At 39.2% G+C, this 25,775-nt stretch overlaps 1 protein-coding gene across 6 annotated transcripts; it reads right to left on the minus strand.

Moving 5' to 3' along the window:
• Window positions 1-795: 795 nt before the first annotated feature.
• On the minus strand, window positions 796-25,440 carry inf2 (inverted formin 2). 6 transcript variants are annotated; one of them, XM_057343381.1, is made up of 24 exons: window positions 25,279-25,437; window positions 15,835-16,247; window positions 15,464-15,579; window positions 13,390-13,549; window positions 12,840-12,873; window positions 12,555-12,696; window positions 12,271-12,403; window positions 11,668-11,997; window positions 11,227-11,559; window positions 10,964-11,106; window positions 9,969-10,030; window positions 9,773-9,875; window positions 8,092-8,177; window positions 7,905-8,005; window positions 7,574-7,644; window positions 6,964-7,071; window positions 6,799-6,869; window positions 6,565-6,685; window positions 6,232-6,396; window positions 5,491-5,593; window positions 5,251-5,400; window positions 3,637-4,284; window positions 2,272-2,325; window positions 796-1,484 (listed from the first exon to the last, which is right to left on the minus strand). In XM_057343381.1, the coding sequence occupies exons 2-23, from the start codon at window positions 16,232-16,234 to the stop codon at window positions 2,273-2,275; spliced, it is 3,633 nt and encodes a 1,210-aa protein (XP_057199364.1). In that variant the 5' UTR covers window positions 16,235-16,247; window positions 25,279-25,437; the 3' UTR covers window positions 796-1,484; window position 2,272. The 6 variants fall into 6 exon arrangements, with proteins under 6 accessions (XP_057199364.1, XP_057199362.1, XP_057199361.1 ...); XM_057343379.1 differs by having other exon boundaries at window positions 3,637-4,281; window positions 11,227-11,997; window positions 25,279-25,439; XM_057343378.1 differs by having other exon boundaries at window positions 11,227-11,997.
• Window positions 25,441-25,775: the final 335 nt, after the last annotated feature.

A 25,775-nucleotide genomic window follows, 5' to 3' on the forward strand; every position in this document is an offset into this window, starting at 1 on the left:
AACTGCCGAACGGACGTTTTCACTAAATAATTAAAGTCTTTCTTAAGTTTTGTTTAACAATGTGTTTTTATTTTAGTAGCGTTTCTACCTAACTATGTAATTTGGCGTCTATCAAATCATAGGCGTAAATGTCCCGCTTCAGTAGTGCACGGACACACGCTACCTGTTACTTTTCTAATCGCTCTCAAGAGTTGCCCAATCATAGTCGTTCGTGATTGTTAAATGATTCTTTAGCGAGTTTTTAAGTATGCCAGAAACAAATAATGGGCATTAAGGTGTTATGCAGTAGTAACGATTGTTTTACGTCCACGTACAACTTAAGCGAGACAAAATATTTCCGGACGGTTAAGTCATGTACTTTTTATTTTATTATATATTTTATTCTTTACAATCTTTTTGTTCGTTTTAGTGGTACTAGTTTTATTACCTGTTTCATGTATAAATATTAAGAAAACATGACTAACACAATAATGTAAATATTAGTGTAATGTAAAATATAATATAATGTAAAAGTATTTTAAACTGATTAGAATTCATTGTAATTCAAAGGATTGGAGAATGAGTTATAAAGCGCCCCCTAGAGGACAAGATGTTCGTAGCAGAAGGAATCTGTTTTTGAGTTATGAGAGCACGTCTGTAATAAAGCACGTAACAGGGCATTCTTTTCCACTTCCGAACATTACTCTTAAGCATGTGATACAATCAGTAGTGATTTACTCAACTATCTGCTTCACTGGATTGATTATTGTGCGTTTACAATACATCATCTTATTTCAATGAGTGAACAAACCACAATCAACATTGACTGTGCTTTTTAATTCATACATGTTATAAATTTTCTCATTAATGTTAAGCACGAAATACATACTGACATCCATGTGAAACTCGCTCATAAAGATCCTGGAGGACATTAACCACCACAAATGCAAAATATAGTCCTAATCGCGTTTGTGAGGCTATTACAATCAGAGCATGTTAAATGAACTAATACTTATGGTTAATACCAAAATATTCTTAACATATAAAGTGTACATTCAGAGGAATATTAATAGTAAACAATACATTTCTTAAAGGCTTCAGCATAAGCAAAGCAATTTTAAGGTTTTGTGAAATACACAACTATAATCCTTATTTGGCAATTATTGTGTAGTAAACTCTTTTCAAAATCTTAAATACTCTTGTAATACATGTAAACAGTTCACAAATGTATCTTAACGTGTGTAAATATTTAAAATACAGTTTGGCCAAATTTTGCACTTAAAAATACATATTTTGTCAAACCAAACTCAAACACATGTAAAAAAATGTATAACGTGTATTTTTTATTTTTAAGTACTGCTTTAGTCGGTTCTCCACTGTATAAGGTGCAGAGGATCGTGTGTGTGGTGCTGATCTCAGGTCAGTCTGTAGCTGATGAAACCCAGAATCACAGGAACACGCTCAGCTTTTCCTCCGGCCTTTGGGCTTCTTTCTCCTTAGATTTCCTGCAAGGTGAGGAGAGAAAATTAAAATCAAACTAATCAGACTATGATGAACAGTAACTTGGATTAATTTGAAATACTTTATTTTTATGAAGTCTACTTGCCATTAACAATACCTATTGACGTCTTTTTTTTAGGGGAAAAAGCATCATAATGTCAAAGGTCAAACCTTTCCTAACCTTTTCCATCTTAAAAAAAAGGTTTTATTCCGACCCATTTCACAACTACTTGCTCTGCTTATCTGTCATTCTTCAAACAGATTAAAGTCAGGACGCCCCTCAGGAATGTCAGTTAAAGGTCAAAGGTCGTAACTTTAGAAGTCATGTGACGTTCAGACCCTTACATTCAAGTTCATTTACTGTGTTACACACATCCAGAAACATTTCACTGTTGAGATTTAACTTCATGTGAATATTATTAAAACACAATGACAAAACAAAAGAATATAATTTAAGACAAAGATCGTTCACATTGAGATGTTAAAATTACAGAGACACAATGATTCTTAAGGACAAAAATACTTTTGTTAAAAGGAATCGGTTATGATAGACACGAACTGATTAATACATAAACAAAAGAGTTTGTCATTCACAGAGAAATGTCTCACAGAAGAGTCTGAGGATCCAAAGATGCACAAATCAGACTCCCAAATCACAGATCCCCACACGTTTAGAAATGAGAATGTTATGTCAACACATGTTTGTAAGTAGAAAGTCTGGGGTTAGACATCAATTCGACGGCTTTGAACGGACGATCTGTTAGTTCAGCAGCGAGGTGTTGGAGGACCTACCTTACTGCAACACACACGCCTTTTTACTGCGGCCATTCCTTCTGCCACCCTCCACTTCAGAGGGTTAAAGAAACAAAACAAACGCTGAAGGAATGATTGCCATTCGTGTCACGCATCTGCAGAATGCTGACGCTAAACCATTCGAAAGATTTCACATCGGACCAACATCTGCCCTAATGATGGTTCAAAGTTTTATAACTTGATGTTTATGGGGTGAATCTCATGACAGCTGTCAAGAACACGTCCGTCATATTAACCACAAAAATAAGTCATTGTTTGGCTTAAAGAAAATTAAAGTCCCAGTGAAATGAAAAAAGACAATTCTAATTATTTCATGAAATATTGCAGCGTTTATAGTAAATTGCTTTTCAATGTGGGTCATTTTCTTTTTCAGTTCAACTCTGAAAATGCACTTGAGCCCTGAAATGACTATCCATCTCAAATGACGTAAATTAGACTGCTTGGGCGGAGCATCCGTTAACTCCTCCCCTTCAACTGTCTGTCTGCTGCCAGTTTCCTTTCAAAATCAATGCAACAGCTGTTTTTACACATCCAATCAATTCGCAGTGAAAAACACAAGCCACGCCCCCCCCCCATTTTCTCCTTTGAAATTCCTTTTCACTCGGAAATGTGTCAGAATACGGAAGTAAAAACCATCGCAACTTCCCGTTCACGGGTACATTAAGCATATTTTTAGCGCACTTCCATTTTTCTTATTCCAATTTGCCCTGTTGTTGTATAAATTCAACAAAGTCTTAAGAATTAATGAAACTTGAAAATGGTCTTAAAACAGGCTTAAATTTCTTTATGCAAAATGTTTATTTTGTGTTAAAATATGACACGGACATGTTCTACATAAATGGAGACTGCCAATAAGGAAAACTACATAAGAGAAATTTTCCAGAAATATTTCAGCAGTTTGTATTGACATTAAATGAATGATATTAAAATATAATAAAATGATAAATATACCAATATATGAAGAGTTTATTTGCAAAAACGCTTTAAAAAAGGTACAATAAAAAATAGAGTACAAAATCAAAAAACATGATTTTTAATTAATCAATCAAACTGCAGTTGGGTTGAATTAAGTAATATTTTAAAACATACAGCTAACTAAAACAAAAACATTATAAAAACATGATTTTTGACCATTTTATATGCTAATAATCTCTTCAATTATTGATATATTTATGTATTATTATATTAAATTGAAAATATATTACATTTAAGTAAATTTACTTTAAAATATAATATGACTATATTTACCAACACACGTGATAAATTAAAACCACACCGGACACTGTCAGTTTCAAACACCAGTGTTAAACAATAAGATCTTTATTAGATATAGAAATAATTTACCTTCATTACTGCTTTTTTTGTTTCTTTGGAAGAAACGTTTATTATTTTCAGGTTGGGCAGGGGCGGGGCCTACAGCAGGAGTGGGTGGAGTTTGTGAAAGCTGCCCATCCAGTTCATCACGTGACCGCTGCGTTTCAACACAACTGTCTCCGTCTGTCTGCGCATCACAGGACTGCAGCGGGTCGTCTCTTTCTTTCTTACAGTCATTATTTTCACAACCTCCGTTTACACGAGTAGAATTTAAAGAGTCTGACGTCTTCGTTGGAGCAGGAGTCTGATCATCTTCTGTGGCTTTGATATTGTTCCCATTGCAGTTTTGATCTGGTGGATCTGTATTTTGTGGCGTAAGGCAATTGGGCAATGGGTCTGAGCTGGCCTCAAGACGACTGCCTTCTGATGGGTTTTTTTCCTGAGCCGATGTGTCCACAGAGGCATTTTCCGCCGATACGGCGTTCACGGATGAGTTGTGCTGTGTGTCGAGGTTTGTGGTGGTGGTTTCAGATGATTCGCCGTTACCCAGTGAGGCCGGTTCACCTCTGGGACTGATGACGGAATCTCTGACCGGACCTTCTGGAGTAGAATCTTGGACTGTTGGAGACGCCTCGACTGCAGATGAATCGGCTTCTTCGACAGACCTGACACTTACTGCTTTAGAACGAGAAGACATCGATTTGTTCAACAACTCTATACGTCAGAGTCGAGAAGAGAAATGGGCATGATAGCATGAAGCAAAAGCGCAAAGCGAGAACAACTTTTGAACACATAAGATATTTTCTAGAATGAATTGTGTTTGTGACGTGTTCATGCAGTTACAGCTTGTATTCGCAGTTGACATTTATTTACATGCAAGTGTGTCTTAGTTTAGTCGTGAGTGGCGAAGCGTTCCTATTGGTCCAGCAGGCAGGAAGTGAGCAAGCAGGCTCAAATCCCCAAAGTCTAAACGCTCCTTTTCACCTCCAAACATGCGAGTGGACAAACAAACCTATTCGCTCTCTGAAGGGGTCATATCAGCTACATGAGACTGATTTACGTTATTAACGGTTTTAACGTTTCTTTAAGGTTTTTAAAATGTTTAAATGTTGACCAGGTCTCCCTGGAAGAAGAGACTGTAAAGTCTCAATGGGATTTTCCTGGCTAAATAAAGGATGAATAAATAAATAAAATAATTAGGTTTTGCCTTACAGGTATGCTGTGGGGTTTCTTCAATAACAGCCACACGCTGCTTTCAGACTTTTTTTTGAGTAATATGTAATAATAGTAATATAGTATACTGTAATATATAACAGTTTACTATAGTAAATACTAAACTACAGTACTACAGTAGTTTAACTTCAGTGCATTAATAAACTGTTAGTAGTAAACACTGTTGCATACTTTGCTATTTTCTGTGAGTTTTACAACTGTAGTTTACTATAGTAAACACTAAAGCATCCTTTCATGTGGATAGTCATCAACAAAGTGAAGACTTGGGCAGTCGTGTCGACTATCCGTGTGATGTCACACATTTTTAGACCGCACTGAAATGAAAACGTTTTCGGCTCAACGAATCCACTCGCAGGAGGAAACGGAGGCGTTTGAGACTTCTGTGGCGAGTCTGACAGCCTCATGTCTTACCAGGCTCTCTGGCATCCCTATGAATTTCACTAGAAGACGCACTTTCCGTTTCGCACCTGGGACGGGTCTTTCTCAGATGGAAACCCTTCCGGATGTCTGCCAGGAGCTGGTCGATGATACAGCCCTCCTCCGGCACGGGTTCTCTTCTGACTGCATGTACACAAACATCACATTCTCATGACAGCTGCGGATGGATTTGTTTTTCTCACTACAGGAAGCTCGGCTAATGAAATAACTCACTAATCTTCCCATCTTCTCCTTTCCGTCTCTTGGATTCCTCCTCCGCCAGCTGTTGTTTGCGTTTCTCCGCTTTAGCCGCTTGTTCTTTGCGAAACCTGTTTTCCTGCAGGGAGGAACCAAACGACACATCAATCACGGACGATACCGTAACGAACTGTATTTTGTCATTATAGGACGCTCCAGATGTGGTAAGAGACTGCAAAACCATTGCTGTGTGGTTGCCCACATCAAAAAATACTGTAGCATATTTCAGCGTTTACTATAAAGTAGGCATGGGCCGGTTATCGGTTTCAAGGTATACAGAGGTTTCAAAACCACAAACATATATATTGAAACGCTTAATTTTCACCTGACATACATGTTCTATATGCCGCTTAAAAAAGAAAACGTGTTCAGTTGAAAAGTTGTTGTTTGTATACATAGACATTCGGAAGAAGAAACCGTGGTACTCTCGGTTGAGGTTATCATACCGTCAAAATCTCATACCGGCCCATGCCTACTGTGAAGTGTTGTAAATAGTCATATATCATAATATTCTGTAGTATTAACTATAGTAAATTGATAAACTGGATTAAACTCTGTTATTTATATTTAATTGTTTACAATAGTAAGGTTCAAAAACACTATAGTATCTATACTACACTATTCACTATTATTTAAATTGCTGAAATTACTCTGCAACACAACGTTTGTTTTTGACATTTGTCAAAGCTGTGATGGCTTTGAAACAGGCCGACTGACCTTCAGGGACTTGAGAAAGAGTTGTCTGAAGATCTTGATGTTGCTGAAGAGTTCCTCGAGCGAGAGCTGAGCAGCATCTTCACAGAGATACTGAGCCAGATCAATCCTTCTCTTCTCGATGTTAGCGAAACGCTCCTCGAGAGCTTCGCACGCCAGCAAGTTCTTCTGCAGGAACATCAATGCCATCACAAACCTTCAGATCACTCCATAAATCACTAGAATTCTTGTTTTTGGCGAATCTCGCGTGGCTGGGATAAGAGACGAAGGTCCTATAGTTTCACGCTCTGAATCAATAAATGTGAAAGAAAATCTGGAAAACACAAGCGTTTCTACCTCAATGAGCCCTGAGAACTGCTCCCGGACATCTTCAACCGAAGACGACACCTTCTTCTCAGCATCTCTCAACCGCTTCAGGAGTGCGCTCGCCTCTGCCTGGCTCGACTCCAGATTTATACTGAGAGAGAACAAATAAGTGCTTCAGACTGAAATGACAACGCTAACCTTGTGACAGTCTCTCGTGAAACATCTATTCATAGTACACAACAGTAGTGTGTAGAGTTGTGTTACCCGGCGGCTTTCTCACAGGCCTCAATATCATCTGGAAAATTCAGCAGCTCGGGATGGTTCAATTCTGCTTCCTGAAAACCACAAGATTCATTTGATCGCTCTCGTAAATCACAAATGTGAGAAGAGCACATTTAAAGACGAACGTGTATGCCCATGTGACATCACCTCCAGGATGTGATGTAAGAGTGTGATGCGACTCTTGTTTGCTTTGGTTTCAGTGAGTTTCAACAGGGAACTGATCTTGAATCCCTCAGCATTACCCGTGTGACTTCCCTGGCAAAAAAGGAAAAGTTTGTCAGATGAGGAACTCACTCAGTGTTAAAATAAGACATTTAGGAGACATAGAGAAGGTGTTCGAGTAAACAACACAAGCAATTTGGCTGATTTGTGCCCAGTTGGCTAAATTTCTCTAGATTTGACCTTAATGTGAAAATTAAAGGCTATTCACCCCAAAATAAATGTATTTTCTCTCATGTGGACTCTTTCTTCAGTGGAACACAAAATAAGTTATTTTGAGAAATGTCTCAGTGGTTTTGTGTTCATACAATGGAAGTCAACGGAGTACAGTGTTGTATGGTTATGAACGTTCTTCAAAATATCTTCTTTTGTGTCTGCAAAAGTCATACTGGTTCGGAATGACATGAACGTGAATAAATGAAGAAATGATTTTCATTTTTGGTTGAACTATCCAGTTTACAGTTCACACCCACTTCACAATATATACGGAGCAGTAATAATAAACATTACAACTGTTGGAAATGTTGGAGGACCTTACATAGTTGAGAAAGTTTCCAACATCAAGGATAAGCTTACAGAAACTGGGCAGCAATGAGCTTTGTCTGAGACCTGCAGGAGAAACGGAAAGAAGGTCTCATTTACGCTCACCTGCGTCCATTTACTGCGGTAAAAACTGAGTGACACACAGTGGGTACGTTTACATGCACCCTCGATGCCATTATAATAGGATTTCGGCAATATTGCGATTACACTTGACCTCATGTAAACGCAAACATTCGATCTAAATAATGCGATTAAGCTCATAACCACAGTAAGCACAATGGAAGTAACATATGTGGCGAATGTCTTGTGTGTAAATAGAAACTCACAGTCACAGGCCGACCCGAGCAGCTGGGTTTTGGGTGTGAGAATATCCAGCGTGGAGAGAACCTCCTCACACAGTAACATACACTCAATTCTCAGCTGATAACTGATCACAAACACACACCGCTACAATAATACTGCATTATCATTCATCACATCTTCAGCACTTTAAATACTTCAATGAAGACTTACCACGGTAAAGCCAGAAGCGAAAGGTAAAACCGATCAACATTGGCCAGCTTGTCTGGATCTCCTTGAAAGGACTTTAAGTTGTCAATCTAGAGACGGAAAAAGACAAAATGTAAGTTCTGGCAAAATTGACAAAAGTTAAATGTGATGTGCGTGTCACTACAGAAGTGACGTGAACTGAAAAAACAATAGAAACCATTACAGAAATTCTGTTTCAGTCATGCTCAATTGGCGCACCTCGGGCCGGATCCGGACCTTTGCTTCGTTCCATCCGGACCGCGAGACTGCCTAATAAACCATTTAAAACGTTTGACTAATTTCGTCGTTTAAATTGAGCCACGCGTCTTCACAACGGAGAATCACATCACGCGCGCTCTCAGGAACATTTATCTAATTGATCTTTTGCCACTATATCTTCCAATATCTTTATTTAGCGCCAAATGTAGAAAACGGTTAAATGACTTTTGCTGGGTTTCACAAGCAGGATCACATTTAGTAATGAACAACGTTCTAATTGGGAAATTATTTAAAGATATAAGTAGTTCTGGTATGAATGGCATAGAAAGGCTAATTTAGTAAGTAACTTACTGTTGTCAGTAGTTTTTTTGTTTACAAATATTAATGATCAGACTTCTATTAAGAGGGCATTCCCCTAAAGCAACAGCGCCTACAATACATACATACTGTAGATATCAAAATATTAAATAAATGGCGACAAAAGATCAGTATATCTTTATACACTATATACAGTATATCCAACTGGGCAACATTGATTAAATATTTATTTTCAAAAAAACATTGTCCGGACCTCCGTTTGGAAGAAAATATAAAGGCCGGACCTCTTGGAACTTTAATTGAATACCCCTGTTCTGTTTAATGGTTATAATGGGAGTTGTATTGGTTTTACTATACTGTTATCTATGGGTCTCTACTGGTGTGTGTTGGGTTCTATTGGTGGGATGTTATCTGGTGGATGGGAACCAACAGAACACCATGAGATTCTACTGGAAGAAGACCCAAAACACATAAAAGGAATTCTGTAATTGTTTCAAAGGTAAACACCTGACAGTTCATAATGGTATTTGCAAGAGAAACCATTAGAACTTTTTGGCAGAATTTAACGTTAAAGTCCCCGTGAACTGGAAGTTGCGATCATGTTTACTTCCATATTCTGATGCATTCGCTTCCAAGTGAAACAGAATTTCAAATGACAAAAAAAATGTGGGAGTGGCTTGTTTTTTCACAGCCATAAAAACAGCCGTTGCATTTACTGGGAGCTGACTGACAGTTGAAGGGGAGGAGTTAAGTGATGCTCCACCCAAGCCATCTAACTTACGTCATTTAAGAAGGATAGTCACTACACGACGGAAGTGCGTTTTCCGATTTTATCTGAAGATTATGAGGGCACACGAATTTTTAAAAATAGATTGACCCACATTGATAAACTATTTACAATAAACGCTGCAATATTTAATGAATTGTTATTTTTAATTTCACTGGGACTTTAAGAGTAACTACAAGAAAGGTTCACAAACACATTGATCTGCTAGAAAAAGGTTTAAAAACAGACATTATTTTTGCGTTTGTTCGATGTAGAAATGACACTTGACGCTAAACATCATAAGTACCCAAAGTAAAACCAACACGAATTCCACTCGTCATAGTTTCTGTGTTGGGAACAAACCTCGTGTTTTTCAGGAAGCAGTTTGAGAAGCTGTTTTAGGGATTCCACATCAAATTTAGAACAGTCGCCCTTCTGAACCATCGTCACGAAGTCTTCATTTGAGCTGTTCAGAAGATAATCCAGCATCTATCAACATCTCTAAACGTCCTGCCAAAATATCATCATGAACAGACGTCTCCAAAACATCTGATCTTACCACTTAAACTGCTTCAGAAATATATTCAGGTTCAAATTTTTCTTGGGGTCAATGAAGGAAATCTAAAGACAAGACGACAATCATGTAATGCTTTTGCTATATCAAAAAACATGTATGAATCAACCTGAAATTAAGATTTTACCCCATCCCAAACTCCCATCTCATTCAAAAACACATCACAGAAATAAAACCGATTTCATATAGACTAAGAATAGATTGAGTTGTTTATGGAGAGAGCGTTAGGGTTGGGCGATGTCTACCAAATTGGCATCGGGCGATGCCTACAGTGAAACATCGCGATGGACGATGACATCGGGGGGCGGGGCGAGGCATATCAGTTTGCTAGATGGCCATCTACCAAAACATTAAAAACAATTATATCAGTGCTCCAGGCTGCGACCAAAACACATTTTGTGACCAGTTTTCAAGACAGCATGATTTTTTTTCACAAGTACTCGCACATGTACGACCTGCAAATTTGGAATTTCTTCCAGTTGTTATTTCATGTGGAAAGACGAGTAGATCGTGAGCCCACCAGTGTAGGCTGTGTGTGCATGATAAGTCAACTGCGCGGGTCACGCGGCACTGATGTTTCCCGCTGCCATTGCGGATGCGCACAGTTCAGGTCGTCATTGACAACGTAGAATGAATCGTAGAATTACTACGATTCATTGTTTGCTTTCACTTTCTACGTCAGTCTCCGTCTCGCACACACAAGCGTCGTGCAGCTTCCAAATCATACTCAACTGCGGATAAGCATGACTGGACGAACTCGACACATGCGCAGAATGTCATACTGTGGACTCGGCTGTCAACATTTGTCTTGGGAATCTGCTGTACGCGTACGGAATGTGCGGACGACCGTGGACCCTCCTGATGACGAAAATTACGTCATGCAGGGGAATCACGATGCCGGCCCAACATTGTGATGGCTGTCAGCCATCGGCGATGGACTATGTCATCGTCTATCGGCCCAACCCTAGAGAGCATCAAACCTCTTTGGGTTCTTTTCTTGCGGGGGAGACGGGGCCCTTGTCTTTGGGTTCAGCCACCGGCAGACAGAAGAGCTGCTCGATGCTGCTGTAGTTGGGCTCCAGAGGAGAATCACCTGGAACTGAGGCCCACATTGAAGAACCATCTATAAAACAACAAGAATTACATAAGATAAGCACTTACCATTTAAAACCTTGAAATCTGTTCTATCACTCACACCCACATCTCGTTCTTTTCACACATATCCTAAGGTGTGAAATCTCACCTGTTACCGCTCTGGAATTGAGTTTCTGCCAGTTGAGTTTCTTCATTCTCTGGGTGGGATAGGCACACGTCCTCACAGGCATGCTGTAACACTGACCAACAGGCTGGACGCTCCTGGCGACTATTACATTCCCCATACCTGGAGGAGGAGGCGGTGGTGGAGGACCTCCAGAACCCATCCCTGGAAGAGGAGGAGGAGGTGGAGGACCACCAGAAAGCATCCCTGGAAGAGGAGGCGGCGGCGGTGGACCACCAGAAAGCATCCCTGGAAGAGGAGGCGGCAGCGGTGGACCTCCAGAACCCATCCCTGGAAGAGGAGGAGGAGGCGGTGGACCTCCAGAACCCATCCCTGGAAGAGGAGGAGGAGGCGGTGGACCTCCAGAACCTATCCCTGGAAGAGGCGGCGGCCCTCCAGAACCCATCCCTGGAAGAGGTGGCGGACCTCCAGAACCCATCCCTGGAAGAGGTGGCGGACCTCCAGAACCCATCCCTGGAAGAGGAGGCGGCGGTGGTGGTGGAGGTAGCGCTGTACCTGGTGGTAAAGGAGGTGGTGGAGGAGGCCCAGTTCTTGTTTTGACAGACAATGCTGAATCCACACCGGTCAGAGGAGGTGCTGAAGGAGTGGATGATGGCAGTTTCTCATCTTTCGTCTCCGTCTGAACGGCTTGATTTTTTCGTTTGAGCAGGCGACTGTCAACCTCAAAAGAACCTTTGGTGGGTTCCTTAGCGAAGACAAGACGCTGCAGTATCTTCTCACATGAATCCATCTCCGCTGAAACAAACAATTCACTTCAGAATATAAAACAAAACATAAAAACCAGCACAACAGTTATGCTCAACAGGTTTTGCATCAGAATCAAGAATTTTCAATGGATGTCAACTCAATACAGCACCAATATTGTAAATGATTAAAAACCAAAATGTATATATGTATACTTACACATATATATATACACAAGTATATATATATATATATATATATATATATACTGTATATATTAGTATGTACACTTCATAGTAATCAAGATAATGGTGGTAAACTCACAGTTGTGTGCTATCAGAATGGCCCGGTTAGTAAGTGACTCCAGAGCCTGCCAGATATCTACTCGCTCGGGACCCAACAACAGTAACGCTTGCAATATAGACAACAGCTGTAGGGACGATGGGAAACTGCTAACCTACAAACACATCACACAATCAAACTGATTTGATTAGACACGAGACAGGAGAGAGTTATTCACATCTAACACAAACGGACAAACACAGTCTTCAATCGTTGTTAGGATTTCAAGTGAATGAATGAGATCAGCGACAGAAACAAGCGCTCACTTTATTAAAGAGTGATGTGAAGACCTCCTGAGGGTTACTCATGTCAATCCCACCATAAACCCTCAAGAGTTCCTCCTCATCTTCAGCCATGGCCTCTTCAAACGCCTCGCACTGGATTATCAAGTCTTCATCCTCCTCTTCCCTAAAGCACACGCATGGAGGATCGCACACAACATATCACACATACACTCCATCAGTTGCGTTTCTGTCCTTCTACATGACAATTTAATTGGCTCAGTTCAGCCTGTTTTTCAAAGCAACGAAATAGATTCAAATAAAATGTACCTTAGGTTTGGCAGTAGCTGAAGCAACTGTAATCCTTGTGAACAAAAATGAATTTGACATCCATGAATTAACCACACACAAAGTCAAAATATTCTACTACTTTCTGTTGGAAAGCTGAGGTGAGATGTGAGACGTGAGCTAGGCACCAGACAACACAGGTGAACACAATTAAACACGTGATCACACCAATGGCTGTGTCCTCAATAGCTCACTAGCATACTATGCATACTACGCTTTCATATAACCATCATTTGACTGCAATGCCAAAAGCTGTTTTCGCAGTCTTTTTTTAAAATAAAATGTGGATGAAAATGAGACACACATGTGCATTTGATTTTTGAGACATTTCACAGTCTACTGCTGTTTACTAGGTAGTATGCAGTCAACAGTCTGCTAGTGTTCCATTCTAACCAGTGTCATTTTAGCCAAGTTTTCTACAGAAGTGTTCTTCATTTCTACATAAAATGTAAATTTTACTTGAAGCAATCCACACAATTTTACTTTATGTACTGTAATTCATAACGTCATATATCTATCCATCCAGACATACCAATGAACTCCTTGCGCATCTTGTCTCTTTGGTGCAGGTCATCGATGCTGAAGATGATGGCGTTGATGACGCTCAGTAGGGTCACCATGTAAGGCACATTATCTGTGGCCTGAAGCTCATTCATAACCACACTGAAGCGATACTGCTGCATCTTCACACACTTCAGGAAAAACACACAACGTCTCAAACTATGTCATGCAAATATTATTTGCACTTACTCAAGTTCAGTCATGGCAACTTTTTGCGTGTTAATGGTCATCAATATGTATGCTTGACTTCATGCTTCAATGTTTACTGTTTTCCAGACATCTCAGAACGGTCTGTTTCCAACATCCTACTTGGAAATAACGAAGTCGGACACATAAACTCGGGGCGGATCGATCAATCTTGACTTGAAGGACACCTACTCGAGATGCTTCCAGCGAGACTAGCATGGATCTAACTTATGTGTAAAGTAAAAAACAAACTTGAAAGTATTTTCTGAGCACAAAATGATATGAAACTAAGTAACTTCTACATTTTGTTATGAAAATCAAACAATAAATATAATCTTGTCGCTCTTAAATGTGGTGTGATGTGTTTGACTGAAACGCATTAAGGTCGAAAGTTATATAAAGAAGACTCGTGTCTGCGCATCTCACGTTGTATAGAGAAGACTCGTGTCTGCGCAACCCGCATTGTATAAAGAAGACTCGTGTCTGCGCAACCCGCATTGTATAAAGAAGACTCGTGTCTGCGCAGCCCGCATTGTATAGAGAAGACTCGTGTCTGCGCAACCCGCATTGTATAAAGAAGACTCGTGTCTGCGCAACCCGCATTGTATAAAGAAGACTCGTGTCTGCGCAGCCCGCATTGTATAGAGAAGACTTGTTTCTGCGCAGCCCGCATTGTATAAAGAAGACTCGTGTCTGCGCAGCCCGCATTGTATAAAGAAGACTTGTGTCTGCGCAGCCCGCGTTGTATAAAGAAGACTCGTGTCTGCGCAGCCCGCGTTGTATAAAGAAGACTTGTGTCTACGCAGCCCGCATTGTATAGAGAAGACTTGTTTCTGCGCAGCCGTGTTGTATAAGGAAGACTTTTAATCTCATTAATTATTCACGCGTAAAACATGATACACACATGCGTAAACAGTTTCACATGAATAAAACCTAATTTACGTGCACAAAGTATAAATATACATTTACAAAAAGCAATTCACGTGCGTAAAACAAAACTATTTTCTCATAAAGTACGTTTCGCAAACATACGACTGTGCACAAATATTTCGAAAATGTTTCAAATGTACACGTTTATCGTGTTATGTGAATGTGCAAATCGTCACTCACGTGTGAATCGCCTTGGATGTGTGTGTGTGTTTTTTGAGACTCTTTTTTGAGGTGATGTCACCGCCCAACTCTAATACAGTGAGGGAAATAATGATTTGATCCCCTGCTGATTTTGTAAGTTTGCCTGCTTACAAAGAAATGAAGGGTCTATCATTTTTATGGTAGGTTTATTTGAACTGAAAAAAAATCAGGGGAAAATTTTTTATATAAAGGTTATAAATTGATTTGCATTTCAGTCAGTGAAGTAAGTATTTGATCCCCTACAAACCAAGAATTCTGGCTCCAAAGCATTCACTTGATAAGTAAGATGAAGATATTAAGATTTTTCTTTTTCAATTAAATAAAATATTGAGTTAAATTGAGTGAGTTTATGCTTAACTACTGCCAGGAAAAAATCTAATTTAAAAGTTACTTTTTTTATACTCAATCCTCAGATATTTTGTAAACTCATTTCATTTTGAGTGTTCCCTGAATGACAATAATCAGATCTGCTTTCAGACAGGTTTTTCTTAACACTCCCTCCAATATCTGCGATTGGACGGGCAAACAAAAAGTCCCGCCCCAAACTCATGAAACAGATTAGATGGTTACGTTTTTTGACCCCACAAAGGGCTCTATTTGACATTAAGCCAATATAAAGATATTTAAAGACGTTAGTTAAAGTAAAAAAAACCAGGTTATTTTATAAGTTGTATTAAATTAGACAGACTATCACAAGCTTGTATGATGTATGTTACACAAACACTTGCCTTATAATGATCCAGAGCATCGAGGGCGAGTCTGTGTCCCTCTGAGGAGAACATACTGAGGGCCGCCAGAAGCTCAAAGACCTGTTTCTTCACCATAGTGTTAGACGTGTCCAAAGCTGAAGGAATAAAGAAAGGTACCATTTTCATCCTTAAATTCCTCCTCCATGCGTTTCCTCCGTCTCCACTGATGGGACGGTTAGTATTTTGGGGGTCGCGATGTGAACTTTGTACTTCTGATGGAAGTTTAAAAAACAGCTAAGCATGTGACAAGTGTGAATGTTGTTGTGCAATGCAGATACCGCGAGCGCTGCAAGAGTGTGTGTGTTTTCTCAAATCTATCTGATCCCCTCATTGTAAAAGAGTCCATTTACCCTGCGATAGTTTGCGCACGTAACCCTCGTTGTCCATGATGAAGTGGATCCCAGCCGACGAGTTCATGACGGCTTTCACGCAGTTCACACACGTGAGCTGCAGCAGAGCATCTGCGATTCGAGAGCAGCCTCGTCCTGACAGCCGGTCCAGAGCCTCCAGGAGCAGGTCCAGTCCCGAGAGCTCCAGAAACTGAACCATCCAGACCTGGTCGCTCTTCTCCAGACGCTTCTTCAGGCCGGAGTAGTTGACGACGGTGGGCACCTGCAGCAGACGGATACACAGCTCGGCATCTGCGTTCTCCAGGTTGGCCTCCTGCGAGGGGTCCGAATCCTGAGACGAGCCGAGTCGACCCCTCACCGCCGCCCATTTATTATGGGCTCCGTCCATCTTTACAGACATGATGATGATGGTTCTGTGAAGTAATAAAAAAGGAAATGATTTAATCTTAGGGTAATACAGATTTTATTTGTTAAGACAAGTAGTTTTAGGTTTAGACTAAAAATAAAAATTCTCTCTCACGTGGTTGTAAAATTGCATTGGAGTCTTTCTACAGTTAAACACAAAAGAAGATATTTTGAGAAATGTCTCAGTGGTTTTGTGTTCATACAATGGAAGTCAATTGTTTATCAACATTCTTCAAAATATCTTCTTTCGTGTTTTGAAGAAACTGACATGAAATGAGGGCAAATAAATTAATACATTTTGTGAGATTCACTTACAACAGGACTAACCAATACTAAAGAAAAACACAATATCTGATAACTTTATTAATAACGTCGCATGAGATACAATAATGATGTAAATTTGCAAAATCAATGTAAATTATTATTATTAAATATATTTCAAGGCAGAAAATTAAACAACCAACATATATGTTTCATATGAAGAGTTCAGATTGCAAACAAACATTTTCACAAAATCATGTTTTTATTGCGCATTCTAATTAATATCATTCAAACTACAATTGGGTTGTTTTGATTAAGTAATAATAACTCAAACAAATACAGCTAACTAACACAACAAAAACATGATAACATAAAAAACATGGTTTTTGAGTTATCCGTTTCTGCAAATAAACTCCTCAAATTCTTTTTGAGCAAGAAAGCATCACCACAACATCCACAGAAACAAACCAAAAAAATCTAACAATGCCATTTAAACAATGTAAAAAAAATGTACCACCCTGTCTGCACCCATCAAAAAACTATGACATATAACTTTAAAGTAATACAATTATTCAGTTATTGTGAACCATTGCAATATTCACATTCCAAATATTTCAATAATTATAAATAAGCAAGTGATTAAACCTAAAAATATGACAGGTATCATTGAAAAAGTAATATTAAAGTAGGCAAGGACAAAAGGTCTATGAGAAGGGGTGATGTTGAGAGGAAGTGAGAGCACAGGAACAGGAAACTGCACATTCTTCAAGCCAGCGGGACAGACTTCAGTCCGTACTTGCAAAAGCAAACACATGTCAACATTTCTCCATGCTGGATCAAATGTTCCTCTATTGCTTCATACTAATGTGTATTCTTCTGAGTTTTGCTGGAATTTACAGCAACAAAGAAACATTCTACAGCAAGTGTTGGCAAGACAAGCGTTGGCATTGAGTCACAGTCTGCTCCTATTTTTAATGCAGTATTATTATTTCAAAACCAGACGCATCATGTTCTATTCCAAATTGCCGTGGGCAAACACTGACTAAAGGCATTGAGCTTTTCCTGAGAAAGAACACACACCCACCCCGCTTTAGTTCAGAAAGCTCATTTAATACAGATGACTGAGATTTTACATTAACACAGACACTCTGACTCTTTGTCATATTCTACAAATGATCATCATTCAAATCTAAATGATCATCATAATGCTCCTGAAGCCCAGCTGGTCAACTACTGCATTAGCATTGCAAAAGTCATATGTAAAGGCCGAAGTATAGTCTGTCTGTCCGCGTTTGCGCGCCGTCTGCATGACGCAATTTTCGTCATCAGAAGGGTCCGCGGTCGTCTGCACACCCCGTCCGCGTGCAGCCCATTTTTTGAGGCCGCGCAGACGTGACGTGTACATCAGCGCATGCGCGAAAAAGTGCACTATAGTCCACTAGGGGTCAATACACACACAGAAAGTGTGCCGCTCAAACACGCTCAAACCAAGAACGGTAGGTATCCTTCTCCGTTCTGTTTGGTTGTTGTTCTTTGTTGTCTTGCTGTTTGCTCGGATTGTTCGCAATGGCGAATGACTTCCTCTATCATTAATTTGCAGTGGGTCTGTGAATGACGCGACTCAGCGCTGCCCTCTGATGGTCTGGTAGAGCACACATACTCATTTGTACTGCGCATGTGTCGAACTTGGACGTCGTCCACGCTTTCAATCCGTGAAGAGTATGCTCAAGAAGCTGTGCGGACGCGTACTGTGTGTTCCTTAGGATGATCTTTCCCGCGAGGCCTTTTTCTACTGTCAGGTATGCATCTTACACCGTGTCCACACCGGACGCGACAGGCAAAAAGACATTAGAAACGCATTAGAACCCATAATAATTTCAAATTTTGTCCACACTGGATGCGGCGCGACGCGACAAACCCATTAAGAACAAGCATGTTGTCATGTTGCGTCGTGCCTGTCGCGTCCGGTATAGACACGGGCTTAGACTCGAAGACTAATCTTTGAGGATTTGATGTTTTGTATATATGATTTGATATGATATGATTATATAAAGCTACCATCAGAGAAAGTAAGATTGGTTTAATTAAGCTTTCATAAGATCAGGACTAGATCAAATAATGTTTCAGCAATGAGCTGTACAGGGACGGCCATCTGAGCATTACTGTCAAAGAACCTCTGACGGTGACCAAGACTGACGAGTTTGTGTATAACGGCCGGCGCGAGACTCTAAGCAACACTGAGAATCGGATGAATGAGTGTAATTTAGAATAAGGCAGAAGAATCAAACATTGACCCAAACTGAATTATTATTATCAAACGTAATAATCAAATACAAATTATATCATTCAACGAGGTTTTCCTTTTTTATCTTTTGGGGACAGATAATACTGCGCAACGTTGAAATAATGTTAACAATAAGAACCCAGAGCGCCGGAAAGTGGATCTTCTTCGCTCTCATTTTTCACCACCTTACATACGGGTCTGAAAAAATACTTTATAACTTTCTCAGTGCATTTACAGTTACTTTCCATAAAGGGACAGTTCACCCAAAAATAAAGATTCTGTCATCATTTACTCACCTTCGAGTTGGTCCAAATGTGTATAAATGTCTTTGTTCTGATGAACACAGAGGAAGATATTTGGAAGAATGCTTGTAACCAAACAGTTCTTGGACCCCATTGACAACCATAGTATGAAAAATAAAAATGAATTGTTCTGTTGAACACAAAAGAAGATATTTTGAAGAATGTAGGACAGCAAACAGTTCTGGGGCACTCTTGACTACCATTGTATTTCTTCCTACAATGGTAGTCAATGGGGTCCAAGAACTGTTTGGTTATACGCATTCTTCCAAATATCTTTCTCTGTGTTCATCAGAACAAAGACATTTATACAGATTTGGAACAACTAGAGAGTGAGTAATTCATGACAGAATTTTCATTTTTGGGTGAACTATCCCTTTAAGAAACAAAAGATCTTGACACATGAGATCTCTTTAATATCTCAATTATTTCTCCTAGACATCAGTGAGATTAAATAGAGAGCACAAGTAAACTTTTGTTTAAGTCTCACCTAGGTCTCAGATATTTCTCCTGAGAAAATGAGTCAGAAATCTGTCATTAGAGTTTCAGAAGAGACGTCAACAATGTGTCAAACTGAGCTCAGATTCGTCTCGTCTGCGATCAAAAGTCAATATGACTGAAGATCTCCATATGAACTCCAACATTTCTCATCAAATTTATTCAAATCCAGATTATTTTGCCTCTACAATCTACATTCATTTTACATTCATTTCAACCATTTCACTGAACCGTCTGCAGTGATGTACAGTATAAAGTACCTAAAAGCAATACTTGAGTAAAAGTACAAATATCTTGCCAGAAAATTACTTTAGAATACAACTTGCGTAGAAGTCTTAAAGTAACAGATAAATATTGAACTTAAGTATCAAAAGTACTTTTTATTTTAAATCTACTTAAGTATTTAAAGTAAAGTTGCAGCAAACATTGTTAGTAAAAATGTTTTTTTTTTTTTTAGCATAAAGATAAAAAAATGTTGCTTCTTACATAGAAATGTACAACTTTAAAAAACCTCTGTCTCAAGCTCAGTAGTTTTATCTGGAACAACATGTTGCCAAGTTGCTAAACTATCAAAATACAAGTTCAGAAACCACATCTTTATAACTTTACTTTATAACTTATAACTTTATAAAAGGTTAGTAAGACACTGCCAAAAAGTACTGTACTTAAGTATTTTTAACTACGTTACATTACAACACTGAACATCTGAGACTAAAGTTGATAACTTGATACTAAAATGAAACACAACTGAGAACTCCATCAAATTTCCTAAACTATGAAAGAGCAACATCTGAGCAATAAGATTTCCCTCAGGGTTTAGATAAATGTTGTAAATGTAAATATCTCGTAGTCCGATGAAGTGATGTATAACTCTGAACATCAGAGTAAGAGAAATGTATCAACATCAGATTTGTTCCCTCAGTATACAAACGCACACACGCACGCACGCACGCACGCACGCACGCACGCACGCACGCACGCACGCACACACACACACACACACACACACACACTTGTGCAGACAGGTTTGGGTTTGTCCAGGTGTAGCACAGGCCCACACACATTCGACGTGCTCACAGGTGAAGAGGGACGGAGGATTGCAGATGAAATGTTCTGATATTATTTCGCAATACATATTAGCTAAATGGTTTTAAAACTTTGAAAAGTTTTTGGTTTGGTTTAGTTGGATGCAGATAGCACAGAGACATGAAACGTTTGCTGGTTGAATAATTTTCAGTTTTAAGCTGGTTTTACAAACTTAAAGCATTATCGTATTCCATATTGCGCTTTTCCATAATATCGTGCAGCTGTGCTCTGAATGAATGATACAAAATATTAATTTTCCATCTGTTTAAGGCTGTCTGTTGCTCTGAGAAAAATCATTTAAAACACTGTAGCACAGCGTCTTTCATGTTTACTGTAGATTAAAAACTTGTCTCTGAAGGATCAACAGCACCAACCTTTGTTAAAGCAGACACACCCGTCTGTCCGCCTGGAAAGTCAACAACCCTTCCAGTTCAAAAGACCAGCTGCGGATGTTATTGGATGATTCAGTGAAAGCTAAAAATCTCTCATTCAGCGACATTATCTCTTGCACTATAAAGATCTTCAGTTTCAGACACCACAGACTCGCTGATCCAACAAAACACTTCACACAACCGCCATCACACACAGCAGAGATTTACTGATGACAATACAGCATCTACGCCTGAACAAATCTACACAAATCCACCGTAGCACTGGATTTATTTGTCCTCGTTAAGCCCTTACCAAAGGAAAATAAAACATTTTTGGAGAAAGTTACTTTGGCTATGGATGTGTTGTTTGGTTTGGGCACGTTCCATAAATTCCTGCTGCGTGGACGTGTCATCTCTGGATGCCAGCTACTGCCCGGCAACGTGAAGATAAAGAGCCACAGAATGAGAAATCACACAGAAATGTATTTACAAACTGGGAGGTTTTGATCATCCTCCATAATGAAGCACATTTATAATGTACAAGCTGAATAAAATCACACAATCTCAGAAAACCAAAAAAAATCACATAGTATGAAGGAATTTTACATCGTATGTTTGGAATGTCCTTCACACAGAGCGTCTACTGTCTCGTACGCTGTTCACCAATGAAATGCTTTTGTCATGAAGGAAATGTAGCACAGGAAGGAAAAGACAGTCTCCTGTTGCGAGTCTTAGCCCTTTTGGCCCGTCTTAATAGATGTATCTCACAATATGTACATTTATTCATTCAGCAGATGATTTTATGCAAATCACTTATAAATGAGGGAGCATTTAACATTTTTACAATCTTGATGATTCAAAAACAGCCTTCATTTTAAATGCACAAAATTAGGGATGTAACGGTTCACCGCGAGCCGGTTGAAAATCGATTAAAAACGTGACGATTCAAGCCGGTTGAGATGTTATTTGAATCGCAGTGCATGTTTTGAACAGCAGGGGCCGCTGTGTTTACGGCAAACTTGAAAAATGTGGATATGCTGCTATTTATTTAATGTAAAAAATCCAAGAAAAGCACAGACAAAGTCTTACTTTGTTTATTTTAATGATACTTTTGTACAATTAGTTTTTTATTCGATTTGGAATTTGTTTTAAAATTGCAGTTTAGTTTTGTTATTTGACATAAAATATATTTTTATTTTACAAAGAAATGTGCAGCATTTGAGAAATAATAAAAGGGCAGTTGTTAATTTCTAATTTGACTCAACTCATTTTGTAAAAATAAATTGTGAATGAATCGTATCGTGAATCGTTACATCCCTACATAAAATGCAATGAACTCTATAGTTTTCCTCGGGTCTTTTCACGGTTCACAGGTTATTTCTCAGTCACAGCACAAGTGATATCGGTAATGCTGTGTTTTCTCTGTTCATCTTGATAAATATTCTCACACACTTCAGTCTGTGAGGGCTGAAGGTCTCTCGGGTGATAACCTACATGTGAACTACACGATCAATGCTCTCAACCTTTAAATATAAAATAAACTAAGAGAATTCTCTGTTTTTTCAGTCCATCTGGGTCAAAAATGACGAGCAATACTTGACAAAAAATGCAAATAAACAGTTTTCATGTTCTGGTGCAAACATTAGTGTGCGATACTGTAGTTTCAGCAGAACTGTCTTAGGGTGACCCGACCGTATCATATTATCTGAGCGTCACTCTTTTGACACAATCTAACGGGACAGACAACAGCAGCTTCCTATTACATGCAAATGGAGGCCTTTGATAAGTGCTCTTGAGAAACAATATGACTGAAAATGACATGAATCGTGCCATGACGATAAAAGCCTGTTGTGGTGGAGTGACAGTGAATTATTCAACATCGAATAAACTCATTACTCTCAAGCCACATTTTATTATATCTCTTATTAATAACCATTAACAGGAGCTGAAGAATTAGGCCCTGCACATGATTTGAAACAACAGGAAACTTTAAAACACAATGATTTAAATGAGATAAACACAACAAAACTCGAAATGTTCAGAGTTCAAAGTATTAAAGGAATTGTTCATCTTCCAAACGAAAAATCTGTCATTATTTACACGCCCTTTTGTCATATTTTAAACCTGCATGACTTTCTTTATTCTGCAGAACAGAAAAGAAGATATTTGGAAAAATGTTGGTAACAGAAAATTGTTGGTCCCCATTGACTTGCATTGGTTTTGTGTCCATACAATAGAAGTCCATGGGGACCAACGTGGTTACAAACATTTTTCAAAATATCTTCTTTCGTGTTTTGCAGAAGAAAGAAAATCACACCGTTTTAAAATGACAATAAGGTGAGTCAATTATGACAGAATTTTCATTTTGAAGGTGAACTATTTCTTTAATAGGTGTAAATAATCCTTAAAAGTTTGTGTTACATGATTTACATTTACAGACTTGCCAGATGCTTTTATCCAAAGTGCATTCAAAGCTATACATTTTATTAGTAGTATGCATGTTCCCTGGGGATCTAACCACTGACCTTTGCGTTGCCAGCACAATGCTCTACCCATTGAGCTAGACGAATGATGCTCACATTCTTAAGGAGAAAATCCTGCTTAACTGCCATATTTTGTCTTAAATTCGAATTTAAGAGAAAAGTAAGGAATATTTTGTATTCCCGAAAAAACCTCTAAGGCCCGATTCACATTTCGCGTCTAAAACCGAGCGGAAAACGCGAGCCGCGCCTCTTTCTCTCTTCAAATGACCCGCGGTGCACGCGCGGCACTCCTAAAAGTTTAGCTATTTCCATCTCGATGCAGCGACGACACGCCTAGAAAAATGTGCGCACCGCATGCGCGTCGCGACCGCGTCGCCCCCTATTTGCGCGCGCCTGCCATGGGTCTACATTTAAAATAACGGAAAAGACGCGAAATGTGAATCGGGCCTAGGGGCGATTCACATTTCGTGTCTTTTGCGAGCGCAAGTTCGTTATTTTGGCGCGCGCATATAGGGAGCGATGCGGGCGCGGCGCGCATATTTTTCTAGGCGCATAATAGAAATAAGAAATAATTCAACTTTTCAGAGTGCAGCGCCTAACCACCTATAAACCACATAGAAAACCCTAAAACCACCTAGCAACACCATGGCAACCACCCACTACACCCTTTAGCATTGAGTCAGCGACTTCTGCACAGACATGCACAACTTACAATTTTGCTAAACGTTTGTTCCCATTGCAAAAATGTACCATGGTTTTATTATAGTAAAAGTGTAGTAATCATAGTTTTTTAGCAGATTGCTTACCATTTGTATAACCACAGGTTTACTGCAAATACCATGGTTTAACTATGGTTATGGTAGCAAATTCATGGTACGTTTTCAAATCGTAAGGGTTTGAATGATAACTCTAAACAGAGAAATCATTCTGTGCTGGGTTTAATCTGCTGTGAATGTGAGACCCTCTATCTCAATGTGCTTGAAAAGACGAAACGAGTCAAACTGAACTCAAGACAACAGTAGACTCATGTGATGTGAGAGTCCACGAGCTCCCGAGTGCAGCGGGGAGTGTCTTTCAAGCCTGAACATCTGGTTTATATTTAACTGAGGATTTAAACACACTTTCCCCTCCTCTGCATTTATCCAGCTGGTCTTATAGAGCTGTTCTCTCAATATAACACCCACACTAATATCACATCAATCACAGGCAGCACAGGACAAACACCTCTTACATGCACTATAGCATATACTGTACATCCACATACTCACACAGAGGGTATCTAAAGACCTGTTTTCACAATAGCATCACATTCAAATTCATTTTTACATACTAAAATGTCGATACTGTAACTTAGACCCTGAATCTGTATCACACGCGAGAAGCAAGCTCATAAACAATCACACATCTCAACGCAACAACACAAACAAGCATGTTTATGACATAATGCCAGGTGATATGTTGTGTTTGGGTTCAGATGACAGATGTGATTATATCTGCCATCTTTACATCGATGATCAATAGTACAGTACAGTGCATTGATGGATCGCTCTTGAATAAATGCTCTGAAAGATCCGCTATCCTCGACACTCGATCTTTCTTTAAACATGGCGAATTTTGCCCCGTGGCGCCGTAAATGACCACAGATTTAGGACACTAGGTAGGGCACATCTCGTTTTCCTCCAGAAGGGAGTGTTGCTTTAATAAATCATCGTCTCTGCTATATATATAATAATGTGAGCCGTAAACACGAGTCTTACCTGTTATTGACTGAATGTTCTTCAGGATGAGAAGCGAGGCAGATGTGATGTCCAGAAACGCATTCCGGGTGTCACTCCGGATACCTTCTAACATTTAATGTGTGTGGATGTAACATTCGCACTGACTCACTGATGTTGCTGCTCACACATGTCCAGACTCCGCCCCCCTGAGTGGGCGTGTTTCAGATCCTCCCGCTGTCAGTCAAAATATACTGGGAGTGCTGGGAATGGACGGAATGCTGGCCACTGGTCAGTCAGGATTATTCTCGTTAACTAACGTAAACTTTTAAAAACGTTTCCGTTAATTGAAATCAAGTAGGCTTAGATATTATTTAAAAACACTTATTATTAATTGAAATGTACTGAAATGAAAACAAACAAAACCTGAATATAAAAAATAACAAAATTGATGAAAACATAAACAAAAAGTACCATGAAAACTACAAATCTGAAAATAAAAGTAAAACTACAATGAAACTAAATAATAACTCTGTTTT

Source organism: Triplophysa rosa, linkage group LG10 (genome assembly GCF_024868665.1).
Source record: "Triplophysa rosa linkage group LG10, Trosa_1v2, whole genome shotgun sequence".
Taxonomy (NCBI): Eukaryota; Metazoa; Chordata; class Actinopteri; order Cypriniformes; family Nemacheilidae; genus Triplophysa; species Triplophysa rosa.